The sequence below is a fragment of the Marmota monax genome, unplaced genomic scaffold, assembly GCF_021218885.2.
Source record: "Marmota monax isolate L192 unplaced genomic scaffold, Marmota_monax_Labrador192_F-V1.1 WCK01_AAM20220418_F8-fsc00132, whole genome shotgun sequence".
Classification (NCBI taxonomy): domain Eukaryota; kingdom Metazoa; phylum Chordata; class Mammalia; order Rodentia; family Sciuridae; genus Marmota; species Marmota monax.
Genome location: NW_026695199.1, coordinates 8797865 through 8825628, shown reverse-complemented (window position 1 = coordinate 8825628; position 27764 = coordinate 8797865). Strand labels below are relative to the sequence as shown.

At 35.4% G+C, this 27764-nt stretch overlaps 1 protein-coding gene across 3 annotated transcripts; it reads right to left on the bottom strand.

Annotated features, from left to right (window-relative positions):
* Nucleotides 1–1465: 1465 nt before the first annotated feature.
* LOC124082216 (afamin) lies at nt 1466–25026 on the bottom strand. Of its 3 annotated transcripts, XR_006848304.2 has the most exons (16): nt 24890–25026; nt 22813–22861; nt 22389–22521; nt 21472–21683; nt 20334–20466; nt 19638–19735; nt 19036–19165; nt 13075–13289; nt 9986–10118; nt 7652–7749; nt 6600–6732; nt 5549–5769; nt 4641–4773; nt 3466–3527; nt 2866–2966; nt 2590–2735 (listed from the first exon to the last, which is right to left on the bottom strand). XR_006848304.2 is itself a non-coding variant. In XM_046428680.2 (15 exons), exons 1-14 carry the CDS (start codon nt 24975–24977, stop codon nt 3507–3509), a joined length of 1797 nt encoding a protein of 598 aa, XP_046284636.1. In that variant the 5' UTR covers nt 24978–25026; the 3' UTR covers nt 1466–1765; nt 3466–3506. The 3 variants fall into 3 exon arrangements, 2 of the variants coding, with proteins under 2 accessions (XP_046284636.1, XP_046284635.1); XM_046428680.2 differs by lacking the exons at nt 2590–2735; nt 2866–2966 and adding an exon at nt 1466–1765; XM_046428679.2 differs by lacking the exon at nt 2866–2966.
* Between the last annotated feature and the right edge of the window lie 2738 nt (nt 25027–27764).

Genomic DNA, 27764 nt, shown 5'->3' with positions numbered 1-27764 from the left:
TGGCCCTATATGGTAGAAAGCCAAGGTTGGCAAGGAGAAGACTATGTTTGATCAGTTTCCACCATCCTTTCTGGGATCTTCTAAATAGTCCTAATGCTCAGTGTCTCTTCTGTCAGTTGTCCTTAGAGCTGTTCCCTTGACTTCTTACTATAAGCCTCCAGGAACTATCAGATGGAACTTTTAAACTAAGTTCCATCCTTTGAGTGAATACTGTCACACTGTTCCCTTGACTTCTTACTATAAGCCTCCAGGAACTATCAGATGGAACTTTTAAACTAAGTTCCATCCTTTGAGTGAATACTGTCAGACTGTTACCTACCGAGGTTGTGACTAACTGACCAGTAAACTCTTCCCCTCCGAGCCAAGCTCAACCTTAGAATTATAAGAGCACAGTGCTATGGGCAGCCACTATTGACGGACTGGAGTTGACATTGAAAGGACAAAAAGCATCATAGATTATTTTTTCCTTGAAAAAAATAAAGACTGGCCCAAATTCTCCATGGTGATCCTCATTTCAGAAACATTTGCAATCACTAGAATGAGATTTTTGATCCAAAAATGTGTTAAACCCTAATGATAGTGATTTATTGTGGAATTTCAGACCTTAGGAAAGTGAATTCATGGGGATTATTTGAGTGAATAAGCTGGTTTGTGGAACATCACTCAACAGATTCCACAGAATTTGCTCTATAACAAAGAAGCTCTCCAGGCTGGCCTTTAAGATAAAAAAATGGAAGGTATACAAATACAAGACTTAGTGATGATTTGTAACAAATACTATTTGCAAATAAAATATAATTCTTGCTCAAGTCATAGAAGCAGATTCAACAGGATCTTAGAAGGACTAGGACAGGATCCCTGCATCTCACCAGAACCTTAAGGGGTAACAGCTCAGGTGAAGGTAGTTTTGACTTTCACTATTGTGCCATTTGACTTATCACATTTACAAGCTTCTCAGGAGTTATAGAACACTTCCTGTGTCCAGGTATGTTCTAGTCATTGGTATGGATTCTGGGCAAGTCATACAGAACGAGTTTGACTTGCCCTCACTCCAAATCTGCTCTTCTCCAGGCAAAATGTGTCTTTTGAATAAGCTGTTTCTTTCCCTCCTTTCCTCATATCACACCGATTACCTGAATTTATTAGTGAGTTCCTTGATATGGAAGTAGAGATAGAAGTGTATGGCAGGTTCCTCTATGATAATACAGTTAGGTGGCAGAAGTTTCTTGGATCTAAGATTTTATATCTGCTTCTCTTATTAGAATCCAATAAAGCAGAATCCAACATTAAGTATTAAATTGAATCAGCTAACTGTACTCTTCTGTTTCATTTCTGTTTATTAAACCTATTATCTATTGTTTCTACTTTCTTCCTTATTCTCCCCAGTTAATGAGTGTTTAGAGAAAAGATCAAAGGGCAAAATAGCTTCATGAGTTTTTCACCAATCACCCGCTGACCAATGTAATAAGTTAAATAGGAATTTAATTACTTTATCCAAAGCCTTTGCGATGTGGTGGTTATTATCCCACTCTGCACAAGGAAATGGAGGTCACAGAGTGTAAGGAACTTCTCTGGGCCCTGCAACAAGTCTGCAGCACTAGGAACTTGAAGATTCTATCCTGCATCCTCATCTCAATTCCCTTGCAGTGTGTCCCACAGCAGGAGTCCTTTCTCATTTCTCTGACATCATAGGTGACCACCTTCTCCTCCACTCAGCAAAACAAAGGGACGGTGTCCATCTGATTCACGTTTGTATCCACAGTGTCTGCCATACAATGAGATTCCAATAAATATTAGTTGAAATGGCTAAGAATATGTTCTAAATACTATACCAAAAGAAATTTGTGAATGTCCTCATGTGATCTATTAAATGGTCATGTTCTTTAATTTTTAGATACTGAACCACTAAAAACCTTAAGTTTAGAGAACAGTCAGGAAAACAGGCCATGAACTCCTAATCATCCTTCATTCCTTGAGTTCCCCTCTCCAGTGACAGTACTGTCAAGCACTCATAGCTCCAACCCATAATGATTTCAGTGTGGAATAGATGAGAAAAGCACTACTATTGATGGTGAATTGAATGTCCCTGCCCCTCTCTAAATAACACATTTTTAAGGCATTGCCACATGGCATACTGAGGAGGTGTGGACAGCAGTTACCAATATTAGAGGAAACAGACCCAAATCTTGGTTCTGCCAATTACTAGTCATATCACATTGAGCAGATTATTTTATCTCCCCAAATCTCAGGTTTCCTGTGTATAAAATAAAACCTACTAATACAGTGGTTGTGACCAATGACATCATCATGTGAAGTACCTGTAACAATGTTTGATAATTGAAAAGATTGAATAAATGCTGGCTGTGAGTAGAAGCAGCAGCTGCAGCAGTAAAAGGTGCAAGCCCTCAAGGGCCATTTCCTTCCAGCCCTGGCAAGGAGGAAGCCTCGAGCACTCTGCCCACCCAGAGCTTCTACAGAGTTCTGACTTCCAGGGAATAGGACAGGTGAGGCCAGTGTGCAAACAGTGTTGATAGAATAAATGAATCATGATTGCTTGATTTGGGGTCACATTGATAGATGACATCAGTCTGAGAAACAACTTCACAATTTTGTTTTATTGCTTGCCACAATGACATGATTTCAAGTAAAGGTTACAGAAGAATCCTTTTACTTTATTCTTCTCAGAAAAGGGAATTTGTCACAGGACAGATAGGAAGCCCATAAGGTGATCTTTGCTGAAAAGAAAAGATAGCGTTTTAAACATCAAAAGAATACAAAATGTTATAAACTTGGTGATAGAAAGTCATGTATTCAATAAAACAGTTAGTGGTAGTCATGTGTTGCCTCTAGTGGTTGCAGACCCACCTTTGTTGGGATTCAGGTCTCTCTTTCTTGAGATTTTTATAATACTGCTGTATCTATGCAACATTTTGTTCCAAAAGTTTGTATTATGAGTCTTACATAAACTGCATAAGAAAAACATCATTTATATATATATATTAGAAATCACAAATATATTTCTTTTTGTTCATGTAAATGCTACAAGACTCTTGGTTTGCATGTCAATTATATCTCAATTCAACATATCATATTGAGACTCTCAAAAAGGATTCTTGGAAGAGGGTTTATCAAGGCTTATGTGTCCAGGCCAACCCTCAAGGATTTGTCTCCCCCTTTTATCAGCATTCAAAGATTCAATCATGCAGACAACTGAATGCATTAGCAGAAAGGCAGAGGAGTGGTTGCTGTTCAGCTATTTTGAAAAGTGCTGGCACAGATGTAGCGTTACTACCCGCAAAAGAGTGAGTGACACCGGAGAAATATTGCAAGATCCATCTTGGGATTATGAACTCCGGGCCCTGTAGAATGAACCCCAAGTAGACATTGAAAAAAGATGGGGTAAAGCCAGGGAGAATGAATTAGCTGCAAGTACCTCTGACCTTTGATTGAGACAGAAGGGATTACCTCTGGTGCTTTTAACTTCATGTTTCTCAGGCAGCCTGACTTTAGTTGCCAATTTTGGGACCCTGCAATGGAAAACAGAAATAAAAAAATATAGGAAGAAAAGGTTAAGATACTAATATCTAAATGAAGAAAAGGTTAAGATCCTAATATCTAAATTTAGAAAAGCATGTTATCTTAAAATTTAAAATAGAAATTTAAATCACTTCTACATTATATAAGAAGACAGAGGACAACTTGAGAACAGACACTCAAGGTCTTTCATGAACTTCTAATACATTCATTATTTTCTTTACTTGGACCTAATATACATATTCATGGAAATGCTAGATACCAATCAATATCCTCTTAGTTAAATTAATCATATATTTTTTAAAATCTGATAATTTATACCAAAAATGTACTCAGTAGATGGATCTCAACCAGAATGAAAAATGCGTGTAGTGTGTTCCTGTATATGAACTCTGAGTTTTGAAGTGGAATGGGTGTTATGGGGGAAGAGATAAGAAGAAAGGAGGTTTTGAGCACAATGAACAGGCCCTTCCAGGGTGCCATCGCCTACAGCTCACATTCATGGGTAACCAAGGTTCATACCACAGTAGTTGCTGAGACACCACAGTCACTAAAGTGAGAGGAAGCAGGGGACACCCCCACCCGCACTCGCTCCCCTTTCACTCCCTTATGTGCTCAAAACTGAGGGATGTCAGAAGGCCCAGAAAGGTGAGCCAGTCACTTCTGCAAGGCTTTGCTTTCTCATACCCTTTCTGCTCTCCTCCCTTTGAAGTGGATAAGGATTTCCTTTGTAGGTCCCCTTGACTCTGTTGTATTAAGATGGTGAGTGATTTCAAATAGGAGGGTAAGGACCAATGGTATAACTCAAGGACAGTTATCACCCATCCATTTACATATGGTGACCTGAAATTCAGTTTGAATGATATGACCAAAGCTGCAGGGATTAGAACCCTAGTTTTCCTGACAGCTATTCTTCCATCAGGTGCTCATGGAGGAGACAGTACCCAACACCTGAATCAGAGAGGTGTCTGCAGGTGAGCTAGATGCCACCTGTGCTGACAAACACAGGACTCAGAGACATTGCATAGTGGACACAGAGTCACACTTTTTAAATTTTATTTGACCAGAGACACCAGTTGCGTCTCAGTGGGAAAGAAATATACTACCTCTTCAAGAAAACAGGCTTCTGGCTCCTGCATTTTGCAGCATTTCTCTGCCATATTAGTGAAACTCGTAAACAAAGACTGCAGCTCCTCATAGGTGAGTCCAGGCTTGAGCTTCACCAAATTGACAAGAAATCTATGGCCCAAAGAAATCAAACAGAATTAATTCACAATTTTTTCTTGACACTCTTCTTTTCCAAAATGCTTGTTAGAGAAATACAGACCTTGGGCATCTCAACTTGAATAAATATAAAGAGCTAAAATATTCCATTTTTGAAAAGGGCTTTTAAACTTTCCCATTAAAAGTACAGTATGGATTCTTTGGAGGGTTATGGAGCTACAAGCAAAATAGTATAAAATATGGACAGAACTACAAAATAAATTACTATGCATGATTTTTCTAGAAAATTTATCTCCAAAATAACTCTAATCTCCCTTCCTCAGTAGCAAAGTCATTTCCACTATGTTTGATACAGATATTGTGTAAATAAATTTAAAAACGGGTCTTATTTCTTGGCATTTAAAGTGTCACCTTGAAGAATGAAAATAAAATTCCTTTAGGGCCCCTCCTTTTTTCAATCATTAAGTAAAATACTCAAGACAAATATTCATGCCATTCTCTTAAGAAAACACAATTCACTGTGAACCTGTCCATGGGCGTTTTGCTAATTGCCCCAGCTCACATTGCCAAACAGTCTGCTAAGCACTCCAAGTGTCTAGCAGAGGAAAGACAAAACCGGATTATAAAAAATGGCAGTAAATATGCACTGGTGTTTTTCTGAATAGGAGAGAGTAGACGGTTTAGTGGAAGGAATACCAAAAGAACATAATCCATTACAATAAACCTCCAAGTTGCATGGTGTATCCCCAGGCTGAAAAAAAAAAAGATGCATAGAAGAGCATGTTCATACCTGTCTTTCTTTCTTTGAAGCTCCTCATTCTGAGCCTGACACCAGTCCACACAAGAGGTAAAGAAACCTTGAGAGCTGGGTGGCTCATACATTTCATCACCTTTCAATTCTTTGAAGCAGAGCCTTCTGAAGGCAAAGTTTGCTTTACAACAGTGGTCCACAGCAGGGTTGATGGTTCGATTTGTATTTATTCCACATAATTCTCCAAGAACTAAATCTGCCTGCACGGATGAGAATTGGAACTCAAATATGACTTCAAATACTGATGGAGTTTTGAAAAATATGATTAGATGAATAGTTATAAGCTCCATGATCACTGTGAACTTCACTCAGAAGACACAGGATCTCAAAACACTATCTTATATCCAAACAAAAGTGAAGCCTGGGGTCCTAAGTGACATTATGACAAAAATTCAAAGGACATCAGTTAGGATGCATACAGATTAATTTCTTGGTAACAAACTTTTAATTGTAAGCTGAGAACTTCAGTCAGCCAGCAGAAAGTGGTTAGCAAACATTGTGTTCCTTGTTTATGTTCCCTTGCTGGGTACCTTCCTTCCCAGGCCTAAAAAGGTTGGGCTGGAAGTAGCAGATCTCTTTCAGAACTCTTCCTCTTAGAGCAAAAGGGATAATTTATATCAGTACTTAAAATTATAATGTTTCCTGCATCATTTTAAAATAATACTGTGATTCCTAGATCATTTGCTATAACAAATCACTTCTCAGATAAATAAGAAATAGAAAAATAATTTAGAGAATCCTTGAAAAATATTTAAGACATTCTCTTTTGCTTCTTAGGGTCTTCACATGGTAAGCCAAAAGGAGGACTTGATATTACTTGCTCAACAATGTTGAAAACAAGGAACAGAAGAAAGTAGATAAACCACTACCAATTGGTAAGTAGGAATATTTTTTCTTACTTTTTTAAAAAAAATTTTGTTTTATTTATTTATTTTTTATTGGAGCTTTATGATTGTACTCGTAGTTGGGTTCATCCCAATAAACTCATACATGCACGAGAATCAATTTCAGATGCATGGGCCATGCTCACCAAATTATCAACACAGGCAAACTCCTCGCTTAGTGTACAGCAGGTAGTCAAAGCTGTCACCATTTCCTTGCCAAGAGAGATCAGTTCTTCAGTGGAGAGCTGGGGGGCTATCTTTGTGAGCTCGATAAGGGAGCTGAAAGAACATTCATTGAACAAAAACAAGTTCCCATTATCCCTGGAAGAGCCATTGAGACCCAGACCCTTCAAGGTAAGTCGAAATTAAGTACAATGTACTCCCTGCTCTCAGAAAATGGTAGAGAAATGTCTCCTCACTCTCCATCTTCCTCAACCTTGCCTCCTATATCTCTGCATTTTTGCTCCCTTTCTCATTTCATGGTTATCTCAGAAGCTCTTAGATCTGCCTGTCTTGTATCCACTGTGGAGCTCCATGGCAACAAATACCTTGGCTTATAAGTGAGAATCCTGCTTGAAATCCTTTGTGTAGTCAGTAAGTATTAATGGGAGAAACTGATAGACATGTGTTGGCACTGAGATGAAGGAAAATAAGATCTTTAATCCACTGGGTTTCAATTCTCAGCTAACTGCAAGATGGCAGAAATAGGGAAGTCATATTTTTTAAACATGTTTTGTTTTGAAGATGTTCGCTATCAACAAAAACTGCACTCCATGATAACTAAGAAAATCAGAATTAACTGCATATTACTCATGAATGCACTGAAAAAATAAATATTACAGTGTTAAACAAATCCAGAGTTATTTCTATAAGCTCAGTTAAGATAAGCTTATATCCTAGGCAAAGCATCTCTTTCTCAGGACATGGTAATGACCTTTAGTGTGCTCCATCCCACTCCCAAACAAGGCAAAATCCAGAGACCCTGTTTGGGGAGTGGGAAAGCCAACTTCAAACATAAAATAAAATATCAGAGAACCAATTGTCCAGAATCTTGTATCTTTTTCCATTTCTAACCTCATTTCTGATAGATGCTTTAATGTGACAATTGACTTTTGTGTTTTTATTCTTTCCCAGAGTTTGTGAATTGCCATAACTAAGACTGACTTTTATTTATTAACTCTGAGTATAAGCAACCTACTGGTATTTCAAGCCATCCTTCCCCAAATTCTGCAACTGTTCACATTCTTGTTGGACCATCCTGAGGCTTCTCTCAGTTGTCTCATTGAATTTGTCTTCCTGGAAATTAAGAAAAGTCACAGTTACAAACATTTTATCTAAGATTCAAACACAAGCTCTATGTCAACTTGTCCAATAGCTTCCCTATTTACAGAACATTTTGAGATTCTCCTTATTATATGTTACTCACTAAATTGAGAGCACTTTTTACACATGTGTTAAGAATTTGAATTTTTCAATTATAGATTTATTTTTTGCTAAATTTTGAAAGTCCAAAATTTTCATCATGTTATACGCTTTTTGGATCTTCAAGAGTTTCAAAGTACAATTCAGATTTTATGTTGACAATGACTATATTACATTATCAATTCAAATGGCCACAGTAATTGTTATCTGTATTTTTAAGTAAATGAAACTGGTCTTGTAAAATTAATTTGACTTTCTTGGAATGAACCAACAAATAAGTATTACTGCAGAACATTTTAAATGATGTTTATCTTTATCCTTTTTTTCATCATTTGGATTTGGAGCCTAGGGGCCTCCAACAGTCTTCTTCAAATATTTTATGGACTCTCTTGCATGGCATAAAATTAGACATCTTCCAAGTGACTACCAGAAAGAACTACATATCAGCATATGAATGCCATGGGACAAATATTTTTCCCTTTAAAAAGAGACTTTTCTAGCACCATGACTGGTTAAGAATCAGGAGAGACTACCTTGTTAGGGAAAGTGACAGGGCAGGAATTTAAAAACTCAGTCTTCTTACTTCATTGTCAAATTTGAACCAGTAAACTAACATTTATTGCATGTAAAAGAAAAAAGTTTTAAAAACCAAAAGTAGCACATATAAAAGGAATGAGAAATTTTAGAATGTGAGATACTTACATTTCTATAATATATAAGGATTCATTAGCGTTAATATGAAATACAATCTAATTAACAAAACATGAACAAATTGTTCACAGGAAATTTATAAATGTAGTAGCTAAAATCATATGGGAAAAGTCTAATGAAATTTTAAAAATCAAGTAAATGTTTGCTTAAAATACAACCATTATTTTTTACATATAAATCTCTCTCAATTTTTTTATTTTTTGATGGGGATCAAACTTACAACCTAGCACATTTTAGGCAGGCGCTCTACCACTGAGCTACATTCCCAGCCCTATTTTTTATGCATAAGACTAAGAAGCTAATTTCCATGTGCAATTTTGGTAAATATGAAATTGAAATGAGCATACTCAAGCATTGCTTTGGGACTATAAGCTGGCAAAGCATTTCTAGACAGTAACTTGGCATTTTGTATTCAATTTTTTTTGATAGTCCATATATTTAGACCCAATAATTTCCCCTCTGACAATCTATCCTAACAAAACTCATAAAAATTAATAAAAATTAATAAAATGAGATACTTATGTCACTTATAAAATGAAAAAAAAACACCTAACTAAACATCTACAATGCCTACACAAATAGGAAAGCAGTTAAATTAGTTAAATCACTATGATATGAAACCATTATTTAAAATGATATATATTTTGAAGTTTGTTTTGAAATTGGGACAGTCAAGGATCAGATTCTCCGTAGAGCCTCAGAGGGAACATGGTCCTTTCAACTGCTTTATTTTAGCCCTGTAAGATTCATTTCAGACTCCTGGCCTCCTGAAACAGAGATTTCTGTCATTTTAAGTCACTGACTTTGTGACCTAATAGGAAAATAATATAGCACTATCTATAGCAAACATTTCTATGACGCCAAATAAATTGCATGTCCAAATGTTTCCTATAAAGGAATTATTCCAATCTTGTTTTTATACAGGCACATACACGCTTGCGCGCACACACACACACACACACCTATATGTACAGAAAAGCAGAAAAGATGAAAGTAAATGTTAATTATAGCTATTTCTTGGTGAAAGAATCAGAAAGTCTCTTTTTTTTTAACTTTTTCTTTGTAATCTTTACTACTTTTCTAGTCATCTATAACAATCTATTAGTTTTAAAATCATACCAAAATCCAATAGGAATCCATAAAATAGAGCACAGAAATAAAAGTGGAAATAGAAAATGATAAAATGGAGTTTTTTGGATTACGACTGAACTAGAACTCCAAAACATATTAACCAAATTGATGATGTAGTTTTTGCCAATGATTATCCACATTGAATCTAAAATAGATTCAGGTCAGTCAATCACATTTTACAGTCCTAAACTGAAGTAAAACTTCAATGTGGATTTTTAAGCATTTCATTTATTTTAGATTTTTCTGAACCTGTGACAATGGAACCTACCGCCTGACGGTAACAGTCTGGAGGGTTTTCTTTATTGCAACAATCTGCCAGGAGATCCTCATATACTCTTGCAATTCTTAGAAGCTCTGGTGTAGACAGCTCTGGGTGTCTCCTTGAGTATTCATAAAGAAATCTGAGATATGTAAAATATTTTATATATTAGAACTTAGAGAAAAACATCCAGCCCCACTTTCTTTTAGGCTACTCAGGTCTAATACTGAATCTGCTTTCAAATGCTAAGCTCCTCCTCTGGTTTGGTTAATTCTCTTCCATGTTATGTTTTAGAGTTTTTTTTAACTCGAGTGGATAGAATTATTAGTTTCTTAGAGTTAATTATTACATAATGCAGCTCATAAAGTATCAGAAATTTACATGGTGCAACCAGCACGTTAGCAAATACACACTGAGAGGAATTCTGTCGGAAAATACATTCAGCCTTCCAAATTTGGGATGGAGGCAGGGTGGCTTTCTTTTCAGGAAGGGCAGCCTTCGTGAGAGATAAAGAGCAGCTTCTCCTGTTACTCCCACCTGTTATTTGACAAATTATAGGATAAATCACCCGTTTGGCTCTAAATCACTGGAAGTGGTTTCCATGGCCTCTGAGGAGGCTCCCAGAATACAAGTGGATGAGACCTGGGGAGAAGGTGGGAAGGGAGAGGAATGAGGCTAACACTCACTGAGTCTTGGTAGGTACTATGCCCTGGATCAAGTTTTGGACATAGGAGATAAAGATACACTTTGAGGACTTTGTATTCTTACTTTATTTCACTTAGTTCTCAAGGCAGATACTATTTTATAGCTGAAGAACTAAGTCCCAGACTGGTTTGCTACAGGTTGAGCATCCTTAATCTGAAAATCTGAAATCCAAAATGCTCCAGAACTTTTTGAGCTCCAACATGAAGCTACCAGTGGAAAATTCCACACCTGACCTATCTGATAGGTCGCAGTCAAAATGCATGTGCACCAAAAACCTTGTATAAAATTTCTTCAGGTTATATGTATAAGATGTATATGAAACATAAAACTTAATGTTTATCCTTGGGTCTCACCCCGAGGTACCTCAATAAGTACATAAAGTATTACAAAATTAAAAAAAAATAAGAAATCACAATTTAAAACACCTCTGGTCCCAAGCATTTCACTTAAGGGATTCTTAACCTATATTAATGGAAGCTTCAAAATTTGACCCACAGATCCCATGAGATGCCTACTTCGTTTTGTTTTGTTTTTTTAATAAAAAGTCAACTCTTCCTCAAGAGAGCTATCTTCTCAGCTATGCTATTTACAATATTCTTCTTAAAAGAATCTCACCTATTCGTGCAAAATAAGCTTGAAATCTTCCATGCTTTGTGAGAACAATATCTCAAAAAAGTTTTTCATGACCAAGTGGTTCTCTCCAGATTCCCATCTGCCCTCTTGGTCCCATGTGTGGAATACATTCCCACCCCTACTGGACTGGTGCTTAACCTTCAGAGAATTGGGCCCTTTAAGACCTGATGTAAGCCCTGGACTAAGTGTAACAAGAATGCCAACAATGATGCCAATAATAAGGATAATTGTTCCTATTTATTGAGCACCCGTCAGGTATAACTTATAGCTCTTGTTCTTTTTATTTTGATTTACTTCCCATAAGTCATGAGAAGCAAAACAACACCATGATAATAAGAGCAAGAGTTTGTAGCCAAACTCTTTGCATTGAAAGTCTGGCTCTGTCACATATAAGCTGAATGACAAGTTATCTAACCTGTCTGTGCCTGTTTCATCACTTGTAAAATGGTGGTAACAAAAGAGCACTAAACTCAGAGAGTTGTTTGGAAAATCTATTTGGTAGATAGATGATTAGCCCTTAAAATTTAGTAAGCATTCAATGAACATTAGCCATTATTACATTCTGTAACTTCATTTGGAGACTTCATTCCAGAGCTCCAGGTTCACAGGTAAAGTCATCTCTGGACAGTCTCAATTACTCCACAGACAACTCCAGTCAATCTACTCAGATCTCAAGTGTGTTTTCTTTCCAACAAAACCTATTTCTTCACTCATACCTCCCATCCCATTGAATGGGAAAATCACCTATCCCAGTCATGTTAACCAGGTACAGTTTATAAAAAATAAAAATGATTTTTGCCTTTTCTGATTCTTCATTAAAAGCCCTCCAGGGCTTCCTATTACTTAGAATGCCTGCATGATCTGACCCGTCTTACACTACTTGATTTCTCACTGCAGATTCCCTGCAGAGTCGTGTATACACCAAGCAGGTTTTATTTCAATCCATGCTCTACCCTCTCTGTCTAGATTGCCAAAATTTCTTCAAGTACCACTTCCCTACTGAGCCTCTCCAGAGTCCCTAGATACAATTGGTACTTCTTCCTGTATCCCCACATTACCTAGCACATAGTGTTATCAGAACGAAAAGGACATTTTTCGCACTTATTCAGTTACATGATTGCCTCTTCCCATTTCATACTTCCTGGGATGAAGCCATCCTAGAGGCAGAAACCCAGTAAAATCTTTGGGTGATATTTCATTACCAATGACTTTAAATGAATATTCTTTCATGAACTTTCTATATGATAAAAATTAAAGCACGACATTTAACCTATCCTAGTGACTCAACCAGAACTCAGATTTAGTCCACGCTAACCTTCCCCTTAACAGCTGTGGGGTGGCAGGGCATGGCAGTTAACTTCTTAGGCCAGACCTCTTGGGGTCAAATCCTCACTCTGCCATTTATGGCTGTGAATCTTAAGTCCCTTAACTTCTTTCTTAAGCTCATCTGAAAAATTGGGTGAAACTACTTATTTTATGTGATTGTGGTGAGAATTAAAAAGGACACTCTGTATAAAATATTTAGTGTATTGCCTGGCACATATCAAGTACTCCATATATGTTAGCCACCGTTCCAATAATACAACTAACTATGTGAAAACGCTGTAGTTATAGCTGTGACTTTTTTTAAAAAAAAAATTGCATGATATCCAGTGAATTATAAATTTTCTTGTCCTTTCACACAGATTAGCCTACATAGAACAAATCTTATAGGGTTTTCTTCTGTTTGCCTTATGAATTTTAGTAGACAGTTATATTACTCAGCAAAAAAGTTGCCTGGGTCAGTGTCTCTTTCTTGACACACATTTTCATTGTCAGTAAATTTTGCTTCTCTTAGAGATAAATCCTGTGGTCTACCATCTTTACTTGAGTTAATTATGCATGCTTCACGCTCTGGCATTTTCTCTTCACAGCACTCTTTGATTTTGCTGGAGATGGATTCTTGTTTTGAACAAATATGGCTCATAACCTGGCTCTGTAACAAATAAGAATGAGAAATGACTTTATTTTCAAAACTTCTTCAGGGCTGGGTTTTGCTTCATAAAGGAATGGCTGCATAGAAAATCAATCATGAACATAATATCTAGTATTGCTTTATAAGCTAATTTTATAGCTGGAGTTCATTTAATTTTCTATTCACTTAATATATGGGAAGTTTCACATTAACACAAATTTTATTCTCCTCAGGATTTAAAGTAATATAATTATGAAAAGTGCCTCTGTGTGTGTGTGTTAACATTTATTGTTAAGTATTTACCTTTTAATACTTTACCCCTACTCCTGTGATATGTTAGCATTTTATATTCTAAGTATTGACACTTTTCCATGAAAGTGTCATGTGCTTTTAATGGTGGCCATCAAAGACATGTCAATGTAATGACTATTGTCTTGGTCTTCTCTTGTGGCTTAAGACTCTTTGGCAAAGCACATAAGAAAATTCAATAAATATTTGATTAAATGGATGAAAGAATAGTAAGCAAATAAACAACTATAGCAATTATCAGAATTAAAACTTCTCAAATTTGAAAAGCTATCTTACTCATAGTATCACTTTCTATGGATACTATAAATTTGAAATAATCAATCATTCAAATTATCAAATAATGTACAAAATAGTAAACCTTACTCTTGTCTTTTATCCATATTCTTCATCCCAATTCTGACCTCTACATAAAGTTTGGAAGTTAGGGAAAGGGTGAGGTTATTTTATTTGCACATTAGTTGGATAATATCTGGTGAACTCAAATATAAAAATCCTCAATAAATATTTGCAGACTGAATTCAGAAACACATTAACACATTGACACATGATCAGTTTGATTTCATTCCATGGATGCAATGATGATTTGACACATGCAAGTTAACAAATGTAATAAAACACATAAATAGAATGGAGGACAAAATTCAAATGATTCTCTCTGTAGATGCAGAAAAAAACTTCGATAAAATTCAACACACTTTCATGATAAAAGCCCTGAAGAAACTAGGGACAGGAACATCTCACCTCAACTATATATGACAAACCCAAAGCCAGCATCATACTGAATGAGGGAACACTGAAAGTGTTTCTTCTGCAATCACTTCCTACTCCTCACCAATACCAAACTTGAAATTTCAGCTGGAGCAATTAGGTAAGAGAAAGAAATTAAAGGGGTAGAAAAAGGAAGAAATAAAGTATCCCTATTTGCTGCTGACATGATCCTACACTTAGAAGATCCTAAAGACCCTACTAGAAGACTTTTAGATCTGATAAACAAATTTAGCAAAGTAGCAGGATACAAAATTATTGTACAAATGAAAATGTGTACAATATAATGCTTTTCTATATATCAGCAATGAATCTACTGAGAAAGAAATCAGGAAAACAATTCACAGTAACTAAAATACATGCATATATACATACATACCTAGGAGTAAACCTAACCAAGGAAGTGAAATACCGCTATAATAACAATTGCAGAACACCAGAAAAAAAATTAAAGAAGAGGCTAGAAAATGGAAAGACCTCCTATATTCATGAATACACAAAATTAACATTGTTAAAGTGGACTAAAGGCAATCTTCAGATTCAATGCAATCTGCCTCAAAATACAAATAACCTTCCACACAGAACTAAAGAAATAATCCTAAAATTCATATGAAAAAACAAAAGACCCAGAATATCCAAAGAACTCATAAGCAAAAAGAGCAATACCCAAGACATCACAACGCCCAATTTCAAAATATGCTACAGAGCTATAGTGACAAAAGCAGCATGATATTGCCATAAAAATAAACATCTAGAGCAATAGGGTAGAATAAAGTTGCAATTAAACCCATGCAGCTATAGACATTTGATTCTGGACAAAAATACCAAAACATAAAGTTGGAGAAGCCCCTTTAACAAATGTTGCTGGGAAAACTGAATATCCATATGTAGATCTCATCCTGTAGTAATGTCTATTCAAAATGGATCTAAGACCTAAGTATAAGATCTGAAACTTTGAAAACCACTAGAACAAAACACGGAAACACTTCAAGATATAAGAACAGGCAATAATTTCATAAACAGGGGTCCTATAACTCAGGAAATATCAGCAAGAATTGATAAACAGGATGTCATCAAATTACAAACTTCTCCACCGCAAAGGAAACAATTGACAGAGTGAAGAGAGAGCCTATAGAATGGGAAAAACCTTTGCCTGCTACTGTTCTGACAGGATTCATATTCGGAATATATAAAGAAGTCCAAAAACCTTAACACTAAAAGCAAAATAAAACCCACTCAATAAACAGACAAATGAACTGAACAAATTTCTCCAAAATGTATGAATGGCCAATAATTTTAAATGCAAATCACAGTTACATTGAGATTCCAAATCATCCCAATCAGATTGGCTATCATCAAGAGTATAAAAAGGAGTAAATTCTGTCAATGATGTGTAGGAAACACTTACATTCTAATGTAAATTAGGACAGCCACCATGAAAATCAGTACAAGGTTCCTCAAAAAACTAAAAATAGAACTATCATATGATGGAGCTTTCCCACTCCTGGGTATTCACCTGAAAGAATTAAAGTCAGCACGTTTTTACAAATGCCTTCATACTCATGTTTACTGTGACACAGTTCACAATAGCCAATTTGTAGAATTAGCCCAGATACCCATCAACAGATGACTAGAATAAAAAAAAATATGGTATATATACACAATAAAGTATTATTCGGCCACAAAGAGAACACAAATAAATTTATGTCATTTGCAGGAAAACGAATGGAACTGATGATCATTATGTTAGGTGAAATAAATCGGATTTAGAAAGACAAGTAATACATGTATTATCTCATATGTGGAAGCTAAAGGAAGGAAAAAACCAAGAAAGTCATCATGAATGTAGAAAAGAGACTACTGGTGTAGAGGAAAGGGATAGGGGAGGCTAAGAGAAGGCAATGGGGAATGAAACTGATCAAATCAGACTCATGTTGGAATATACAACAATGAAACCCACTGTGCTGTGTAGTTAATATCCACCACAAAAGAAAGAAAAAAAAATCTAATCTGGCCCCTGATCCTCTCCAGATTCTCCAGAATAATGCTGTACATTCTTCTTACTCTGATCCAGGCTCACGGGCTGTTTCAGGTCTCCCTGCCTCTGCTCAAATTATTCTCATTGCCTGGAATCTTTTGGTGAACATTGAGGGTAAGGAATGGATGAAATCTGGGGTTGAGGCAAAAAGTGGAATGGGGTCTGGCACCATATTCCTAATAAACCACACAGAACTAGGGCACCACTCCCCACATTCAGATCTCAGCTGAGGCCATCAGTGTCCCAGGAACAGCATCATTATTCTCTGAGAATCTACTTCTATTTTCAATTAACAACAATTGAATTCCTTTTATGTCTCTATAAAGACATTAAAGAGAGGCTCATTTGAAATCCAATACAATATCTTAGTTTTAGTTCTAAGCTTCACAGAAATTTTTAATTATGTCCTAATTTAGTACTTGAGACTTAACATTATAAATCCCACATTTCCATAAGCAACAAAACACCACAAAAAAATAAACACTAGTGAGATTCCTTTAACTGCAATACTGTTGGGAATTAAAAAAATTCTTGGGAAAGTCTGCTCTCCATGCTTAAAACAAAAGGGATATTTCTCAATATCCTGAAATTCATGTTATTTAATTAAAATACTATCTTCACTAGAGTCTAAAACAATTAAACTAAATTCACTATGACAAAGCCTAATTTCCCTGAAGCAGAAATCAGTATATTTTTCATGAAATTGTGTTACCTTTGATTTCATGGACAATTTAAAACATGCCAACAATATGTTTGCCAATACATTCTCTTATAAAACCACTTTAATGGTTACCAGATGGTGAGGGGCAGATGTTGGAGAGATGTTGCTCAAAGGACACAAAATTTCAGTTCAACAAGAAGAGTAAGTTCAAGAGATCTATTATATATCATGGTGACTATTGTTATTAAAATATATTAAACATTTGAAACTTGCTAAGAAGTATATTTAAAGTGTTTTTACCTCAGAAAAGATAAGTGTATAAGAAGATGCATATGCTAATAGCTTTATTTACATTAAACAATGTATACATATATCAAAATGTATCCTATACCATAAATGCACACATTTTTACTTGTCAATTACAAGGAAGGAAGAAAAGAAGGAAGAAGGAAAGAAAGAAGGAAGGAAGGCAGTTAGAGACAGACAGATATATAGAGTCATCACAATACCTAACTTCAAAATGTACTACAGAGCTATAGTAAACCAAATCAGCGTTGTACTGGTATAAAAACTGAGATACCAACCAATAGAATAGAAGAGAAGAGAAAGCCCAGAAATAAATTCACACATCTACAGCCAACTGAGTCTCTGCAAAGATACCAGAAACATATTGAAAAAAGGGGGGGGTGGGCATCCTATTCAATTAAAAAAAAAAATTAAACTTGACTCCTATCTTTAACCATTTAAAAATCAACTCAAAAAATGGATCAAAGACCTAAATCTAAGACCTGAAACTATGAAATTCCTGGGGGAAAACAATTCTAAAACATCTGTACAGACGGTGATTTTTTTGATAAGGACCCCAAAACAAAATTAGAGAAATGGAATTTCATAAAACTAAGAAACTTCTGCATGGCAAAGGAGACAACCTGAGGATGTAAGAAGATATTTACAAACTATTCATCTGAGAAAGGGTTGGCATTCTGAATATAGAATGAACTAAAAAATTAAATAACAGGAAAAACAGATAACCCAGTTTAAAAATAGGCAGATGATCTGAATAGACATGCCTCATCAGAAGAAATACAAATGACCAGAATATAAGAAAAAGGGATTAACATCACTGTCAGGGAAATTTAGATCAAAACCACAATGAGATGTCACCTTAGTGCAGTCAAAATGGATATGATCAAAAAAAGCCAAAAAATAACAAATGCTGGTGAGAATGTAGAGAAAAGGGAACTCATACACTTCTGATGAAAACATAAATTAGTAGTTATTATAGAGAACACTTTGGCAATTCCTCAAAAACTACCAATAGATATATGATCCACCTATTGCCCTTCTGGATCTGTATCCAAAATAAATGAAATCAGCTTATCAAAGAGATACCTGCACGCCTGCATTTACTGCAACACTTTTAACAAAAGCCAGGGTGTAGAACCAACCAAAGTGTCCATTGACAATTGAATAGATTTTTACAAAGTGGTCTGTATACCCAATGGTATATTATTCAGCCATAAAATATTGATGGCAAAATGGATTAATCGGGAGAATATTATGTTAACTGAAAGAAATAATCCAGGTACAAAAAAAAAATATCATGTGCTTTCTTTCAAGTGTGGTAGCTTAAAAATTTTATCTCAAAGTAGATGGGGGTAGAATAGCAATTACTAGAGACTGGAGCGGCTCAAGGAAGAGGAGGTTGGAGAATAGCTACCAAAATATAATTAGACAAGAAGAACAAGTTCTGGTGTTCTACAGTTCATTAAGGTAACTATGGTTCATAATAATTTATATATATTTTATTAAAATCTAGAAGAGCTTGAAGACATCTAAACATAAAGAAATGATAAGGAGATGAAAATGCTACATTCAAATTTAATCAGTATGCATTTATATGTCTATTGAAATATCACACTCTATCTAAGAAATATGTACAATTTCATGAGTGTCACAAATCACATTTTTACTTACTTTTGGAGAATACTTACCTGGTAACGAATGCACTGCAAAACATCCCCTTCACAGCATCCATCATACATGGAAGAAACATCTTCTAGGAGGGAAGTAAGCGCCTTAAATTCAATCTTGGGGAATTTTTGACTGAATACAGCAATATTTCTGGAAAGAGAATTGATAAACCACTGAAATAATTTGAACAACCATAAAACAATAGTGAGTTCTTTGTTAATACAACATAAACAGCACCAAAGCCATTGGTACCACTGTTTGCCCAGGCGTCCTTATCTAGCACTTGATGGTATTTTGCGCTATTGGTAGAATCACTATAAAAAAATCCTAGGCTAATGTTTTCTGCCCTGCACACTGCTTGATCCAAGCAAACAAAAGACCTGAGAGAGATATTTCCTTCCATAATCACAGCAGGACACACTGTGTAAGGGCGCCTCTTTAGCATCTCCCTTCCTCCCAAGTTTTATCTCATCTTGTTTTAATGACCTGGTTCTGAGCCATCCATGCTCACCTACCTCTGTGGAACTAGGAAGAATACAAGTGAAAAGGATCAATTATTTAACCAAAATGGGATACAGGCAAGAAAATGCAAGTAAGACAAGACAAGTGGTATGGAACTTACATAGAATTTAAGACTTTGGGTCCAAATTTCAAAAAGGCCCCACAGACAGTTTTTTGATAGGAGGACATTGCTTTTAAATATTGTGTGATAGGTGCTGCCTGAAGGAAAAGAGGAAATTCTGTTGAAAACAAAATCAAAATCTCCCTATTCTCTTATTTTTAAACTACATCTCCATCATTAGAGAGTTTGTTCAGAGAAGAAAATCTATGGAATTTTTGTTTTGGCACATTTGCATATGGAAAGAGCTATGCATTTGTGGTACACTCTGAAGGTTAGGCTGGTGTCTCTGATGGCTCAACTCACTAGGATGCGTGGTGCTCACCTGGTTGGGTAGTATGCTGTGAACTTGGCCATCTTTACTGCGATGGCTCCAATGCCAAAGAGGAAGTGTCAAAGAGGGTTTGTCCAGAATAGAAGATAAACAGTTCCCTTCACCCTGATATTCACTCACTAGTATTTTCCTTCAACTTGAAAAGAAAACAAAGCCAGCACACAGAACCTGGAAATTTGTGGCTGTCTGACAAGGGTCTTGGGTAAAGAGAATGAGTTTAAATCAGTGAGTGTACCATGAGACTATCTTGGTATATGGGAATATGGTAAATAACTCTTTTTCTAAAAAACAATTATAATTTTAAGTGTCGAGAGCCTTGGAATGGGAATATTCCTTATTCTTTAATGAAAAAATGCAATACCCACCTTTGCTTGAAAGCAGCTGGCTTTCTGTTGTTCTTCACAGCATGTTTTTGCCACTTCCTCAAAGCGAGCAGCAACAGTTAAAAGTGTAGGGCCAAAGGCAAAGGGGTTCCTTCTGGCAACTTCATGCATGTAGCTATGAAAAAGTTCAAAATATTTCTTAAGGCAGAGAAGAAGAGGTGGGGGTATAGCTCAGTAGTAGAGCACTTGCCTCACATGGGCAAGGCCCTGAGTTGCATCCCCAGCACTAAGGAAGGAAAGGAGGGAGGGTGGAAGGAAGAAAAGAAGAAAGGAAGAAGTGAGTGGAAGAAAGAAAAGAGAGGCAAGGGGAAGGAAAGAAGGGGAGAAGGAAAAGGAATGGTAGATCACAGAAGGGAAGGGAGAGAAGATGAAAGGGAAAGAAGAAGATAAGAGGACAAGAAAAGCAAGTTCTAAAAAATGAACTTAAAAGAAAGATTTCCATTATAGCCAAATTTTATCCAAGGCATCATTATCCAGTCCCCAGTAAGAGTCCAACATTATCCAGTCCTCATCCCTGACATCCCTAACACCAAATTAAGGTTGATAATTGCAGTTCAAATCCTACACACTCATCTATGAATAATCCCTTTCCCTCCCCTTAATGCCTGGCAGGTATCAGATTTCCCTTACAGATTCAAAGAACAGCTACTTACACTCACCCCATCTGAGATTCAAGGATAACTTTTGCTTATATTCAAATAAACTTATGACAGGTTTCAAAGCATACTAGCTTTACAGAAAAACCTGTGCCTCTGCAATTACTGAACTATTAAAACAGGTTTTAGCTAAACACCCAATAATTTAATGTCTTCCCAAGGTAAGAGCTGAAACTTCACCTTGGGAAAAATATTTCATTTCCTCACTGGTTTCCTAGCAGTTTGATAGCACATATCTCTGTTCTAGGGTTTTTCTCATCAGAAGATACACAGTACTAATGTAAAGGACTTAAAGGTGGGCCCACATTTTTATATTGATAGATAGAAAACCTGCCACACAATACACATTGGTAGAATCAATCAATCAATCAATAAACCCAGTCATGTTATTTTGAGTGAATATTGGATATAGCCTAAGAATAAAGCTTTGATTAAATCATTCATCTACCAAAAATCAAACTTACCGATTTAGAAAAGATTCTGTGTTAATTTTATAAGCCTGGCATTTCTCTTCAGGATCCAGAGTAGGGAAAGGAGGGAGAAATCCTACATCAGCTTTCTTGTTATACAAGAAACAGAGTCTTCTTTCAAAGCCCATTTTACTGCAGCAGTGTGAAAAATTATACTTCTGAGGCAACCCCTCTATAGCACATATCCTTCCCTGTAACACATTAATCTGGACAACAGAGAACAAAAGGACAATTTTTAGTCATGGTAAAGCTGTTCTATCTTCTGAAAGAAATAATGGGCAGAACAAATGATTGGTGCTATCTTATGGGAAAAGGATTGCAATTTCCCCGCTATTGCCAGAAGAGCATCTTCACCCACATCTTTGACAACCATCCTGTGAGTTGGGAAGCTGTCTTTATCTCACCACAAGCCCCCTTAAGCTGTTACTCTTTCTTTGCTACCTATGTTTCCCTTGCATCATGGCCTTTCTCCTGGTCTCCCAAGGTAACAAAATCAGTGTATCAGCAAAGGATGGAAATGGTGTTCAGTAGTTTCTAGAGATGCAGATGGTAACTCAGGAGGAGGCCCCAAATGGGGGTGGGGCTGCAAGTTCATATTGAGAGAAGCAGCTAAGAAGAATACCTCTGCACTTCCACATGCATGTTCATGCTCCTCTGCTGCCTGTATATATGTGGCACACTGCACATATAAGACACATGCCTACATACTGCAAGTGCATAAGCAAGTTCACCTTTATATAGCAAAACAAAGTGCATCTCACCTGATGAACATTACTTTTCCTAAATACTGAAACTAGGTGAAATAAAAATGATGCACACAGGGCATGTTTCTTCTCATATGTCAATCCAGATACTTTCTCAGTGTTGGCAAATAATCTTGTGTATATAAGAATTGCAAGGGATTGACTTACAGCTATTTCTGCACACTCTGGAAGTGTCTTTTGAGCCAAACATTTATCCCTGTATTCTATGATGTCTTTCACCAGAATTTCCATTTCATCAAAGGTTGCTTCTTGAACATACTGAGCGAAGGCAATGATGGTGCTGCAACAGTCCACATGGAGAATCAATGATCATCTGCAGAATTCCCACTAACAAAAACTCAGAGAAATGTTCACTTGTTCAATAGCTTCATGAGATTAAGTACATAGGCTATAAATTTTAATTTTCCTAATAATTTAATTGCCTGGCCTGAATTTTATAATTATTGTTGTATTTACTTTTTTATATGGTTTCAACTTGAATATATTATCTTTGAGAAGCATTAACTTTTCTGGAATGAATCAGATAAGATTATAAAACTATAATCATCAGAAAGAATCTAGCACAACTCACATAGATCCAGTGTTCTCTTCTATAAACTTCTGGGTAATACCAAAGCTGTCTGAAAAGTAAAGATATTTAGGTTATTAAATATTCTGGTATTTTAATATTTTCCTAGTCAATACCTATTATATAACACTTCAGCATACAAAGTATAAAACATTATGATAGAAATTTCCTTGACATTTAAAGAAAAAGATAAGAGTTAAATGAGCCAAATAGGAGATCTTAATCCCAGCTGATTATGTGCTCAGGAAACATTTACTAAATTGAACTGATTGAATTAATCTCAAACTGATAGGAATTCAGATTTTCCATTGATGGCTCTCCCAAAACAAATGTTAAATACTAACACCATATCCATGCCAAATATCTGTCATTTATGACTAGAGAAGTGATGTGAAGATTAACTATTAAGTGATATAATTCCAGAAAAGGAGTTCATAAGAGAGGCCTCAGCATGTTGATGGTCAGCATAGTTTATAGTACTAGTCAGACATAGATATTTAAGTGATCTCCAGACTCACCTCAAATCACAGATTCTCTCCCAATGGTAATATGTGTACCAGAAGACGTTTATTTTTTACACATAGACTATGTTTATGGAGTCCTTATGTTTTATCAAGCTGGACACTATGAAGCCATCGACAATGACCAAGAAGGATAAGTCCCCTGGATGTGGGGTTCTTAAGCCCCCTCATAGTGGAATAAGTGTGTGCCTATGACCATTATCCCATTTACAATCTGGTTATATATTTCACAGGGATGCTTTGTGATCCCTGGGTGAGGAACCAGAAAAGGATTTATAGGAGAGGCATATGGGTTGAGTATGGAAAAAAATGCAAAAGAATCAACTAACATGAAAATAAGGAACCCTGTCTTTCAATATGGAGAAAGTGATGTGATTAAAAAACAAAGATGATAAATATTAAGATATATTTGAGTAAAACCAAATCATTTTGATGAGAAGGTAGATCATAAAAAAAGGTAATAGGACCTCTATAAGATGGAAAGGGCCTGGATTCAGATTATGGGAATTTTGCATGTAAAATTGAGTAGTTGGGCCCTCAATTGGAAGCCATTAAATATGTTTACACAAGATAGTAATATGATCATTGGTATCCACTAAGAAATACCAATCAGGTAATGATAAATCTTATGTACAGGGACTTCCACAGTACCTAGTAAACAGAAACTGATAAGAACTATTGGTCAAATGTGTGGACAGAAGAAGAAGGCCATTAGGAGATTTTTGCAATTGTCCTAGTGAGAAATCAGCAGGACCTTTATTTGGGTAGGAGAAATGGAAAACAGAAACAGGAAAGATATTACACAAAAATCCACAGGATTTTGAAACAGGTTGTTACAAGGCGAAAGGAGAGAGAGAACTGAAAAATGATCATTTTCATCAAGCCCTGTGACTAGTCTCACTAGCAGGCTCTTTAGAAGTTGTCAATTTGGATAAAACATAATTCACAATTTGAAGACCACTGGGACACTTAGGGAATGTTAGGGCAAGTTACAAAAAGATGCAACCTCCAGGACAGATGGTTTACAAAACCCTCCTCAAATGAAGTTTTCCCTCTTTGGACATAAGAAATAGAAAAGTTGCCCTTTTCTCCAGGTTGCACTTCCTAGAGCAGTTTTGGGGGCAAAGGACAAAATGTAGAGTTGAAGAGGGAGCAAGGTCTTACATTCTCTAAAGTTGTTCACCATCTCTTAGGAGATATGTTAGGTGACACAAAATTTTCCCCCCAAATCTTAACTCATATCTGTTCTTCTAATTTTACCATTAACTCTATACATTTGCAAGAAATATTAATATTTTGAAATTCAAATTGTATCTATAAGCAACACCATCAATCTTGCCATAGGTTGCCAGAGTGTGAAAACTGTCTATGCCTACAGATGTGTCATATAATCAACAAAATACAAATTTTGAAGAAGGTAGCTTTGAGATAACTGTTTAATAAATATAAATTAGGGAGAGGGAGGAAAAAAACAAGTAAAGAAAAAAATTTTAAAATGTTACAAAGGAGTAACTACCCTAATTTTGTCATTTCTTACTGATATTTAGTACATTTCTTACCTACATCCTGAGTCTCTGTAAGCAGGCTTAGGGATTCAGTCAAGAACAATAAGAAAAAAATAAAACCTGAAAATTTTAATTGCTTCATTTTTCTAAAGAAATCACCTTCACAAAAGAAAGTCTTGTGGCTGAGAAAGCCATTTTATATTATTCTTTCACACAATTAGTTAAAAAGTAACCTATTTAATCTATTTATGAAATACTGCATATTTGATTTTTAGTCACACAGCAGAATTTCTTGCTAACTATTAACTAGGGAAAAATGCCTCTGTATTTTCCTGGAAAAATCCATCATGTTAGAAAAAGGGTCCACAAGCTAAGTATGCACATACTTAATCAATTAGACAACTAAAGGGAAAAAAACCTTGAAATACTGAAAATATTAAAGGAGAAAGAACTAGAATAGAAAATTCACCAAAATAAAAACAACTGTAACTTAAATTCCACTGTTAATCAAAGAAAGTTAAACTTTAAAATATTAAATTTTGTTTATCTCATAGAATTAGAACAAAGGAAACTATGAACATATCTAATTCTGGAAATATATAGCAAAATAAGTGCTCATATATTCAAAGCTCTTGGAAAATAAGCTTATAATGAGACGTGATAGTCTTAAAAATACCCATGTCATTTGTACCAATCACCCAGATTCCAGAAATCTATTCTAAAGACATGATTCTATATATGGAAATATTTTTTAATATGGGCTCTTAGCTCTGGCTTTTGATACATAGCCTTTATTATGTTGAGGGACAATCCTTTCTGTACCTAATTTACTGAAAGTTTTCATCATGAATGAAGGTTGAATTTTGTCAATTTTTTTTCATTGAGATGACCATACAGGTTTTGTCCGTTATTCCATATGTGGTATATCATAGTTATTGATTTGCTTATGTTTGATCATTTTTTCACCCCAAGGATAAAACCCATTTGATTGTAGTGAATTATCCTATTAATGTGCTGTTCAATTGAATTTGCTGAGGATTTTTTTAAAGAATTTTTTGCACTATTGGTCATCAGAAATATTGGACTACAATTTTCTTTTCTTGTAATGTCCTTGTCAGGCTTTGGTGTCAGGGTAATACAAGTTTCATAAAAATAACTTTGGAAGTGTTCCCTCTTCTTTGAGTTTTTGTGAAGAGTTTGAGAATGATTGACATTAGTTCTTTAAATGTTTGGTAGATTTCAGCTATGAAGACTTTTGATAAAATTTTCATTATGTTGCTCTTGAATGGAATGTTGTGTATATGTCTATTAGGTCTAAAGTGTAATTTTGCTGAACGTGGAAAATTGAAGTCCCTATTATTAAACATTGCAATTTATCTCTCACTTTATGTCTATTAATGTTTTTTTTATATCGTTAGGTGTTACAATTGGGGATGCATATACATTTATAAATAGTATGTCTTCTTGATGAATTTCCCCATTATCATTAATAATTGCATTATTTGTTTACTTTTCAGGTTTTGACTTAAACTCTCATTTGCCTGATATAAGTATAGCTACCTCTGCTATGTTTTGGTTTCCACTTGCACAGAATATCTATCTTTTTCATTGCTTCACTTTCAGACTATGTGTGTTCTTAGAAGTGAGGTGAATCTCATGTAGACAGCATAGAGTTGAGTCTTTTTTAAAAATCCATTCAGTCAGTCTATATTTTTAGATGAAAGAATTTAATCTACTTACATCCAAGATAATTATTGAAAGATAAGGATTTACTATTACAATTTTGTTAGATTTTTTTCTAGTATTTTACACATACTTTGTTCCTTTCTTCCCCTCTTGCTATCTTCTTCTGTGGTTTGGTGGTTTTCTGTAATAATGGGCTTTTAATTCTTTTTTTTTTTCTTTTGTGTACCTACCGAAAGTTTCTGCTTTGTGATTATCATGAGGATTACTTAAAATATGACTATGCATTCATTTTACCAGGAATGTATGTATTTTTTGTATGTTTTCTTGATACAAATTAGCATTTTTTTCTTTCAGCTTGAAGAATTTTAACATTTTCTGTAAGGCTGGTCTAATGCTTAACAACTTCCTCAATTTTTGTTTGCTGGATTAGGTTTTTATTTCTACATCATGTCTGAAGAACAGCTTTTCTAAATGATTTTGATTGGCAGTTTTTTCTGTCAGCACTTTGTATTATCCCCTTATCTCACAGTCTATAAAATTTTTGCTGTATTGAGGCTCTTTTTTATGTAATATGATTCATTTCTCTTGATACTACCAAAATAATTTTTCTTTGATCTACCATAGTTTGATTATAGTGTGAACACCTCAATTTGTTGAATTTGACTGGAGACCTCTGAGCATCCTGTTCCTGAAGGTTGTCCATCTTTCCCCAGATTTAGAAAGTTTTCAGCCATTACTTCTTTAAATATACTTTGTGGCCCATTTTATCTCTCATACTTCTTAAAATTATGCAAATGTAGTTCTTCTGATGGTGTCCAATAATTTTTACAGACGTTTTAAATTCTTCTTCTTTTTTCTCTAGCTGATAATTTCAAATGTCCTGGACATGAGCTCACTGATTCTTTTTCTGCTTGATCAAGTCTGCTAATAACAATTTCTATTGAATTTTTCAATTCTGTTGTACTCTTCACCTAAGATATCTTTTTTATTGTTTATGCTTCTATGTCAAACTTCTTGACTTATTACCTTATTGTTTCCCAAACTTTAATTTTCTGTACACATTTTATTGTAGCTCACTGAAATTTTAAAAGATGTTAATTCTGAATTCCTTGTCAATAATTTCATGAATTGCCATATATTCCGATACTCTTTACTAGAGCCTTATTAATTTCTTTTGGTGATGTCATAATTCCCTGATTTTTAAAATTCTTTTTGGTGGGTGGGAGGGGTACTCAGGATTGAA

Coding starts and splice junctions, on each gene's coding strand:
- LOC124082216 (XM_046428680.2), bottom strand. CDS start 24,977: ATGAAGCAATTAAAATTTTCAGGTTTTATTTTTTTCTTATTGTTCTTG. Junction 13,290..19,035: donor TGCAGTGCATTCGTTACCAG/GTAAGTATTCTC, acceptor TATTTGTTACAG/AGCCAGGTTATGAGCCATAT. Junction 7,750..9,985: donor CAGACTGTTACCGTCAGGCG/GTAGGTTCCATT, acceptor CTTAATTTCCAG/GAAGACAAATTCAATGAGAC.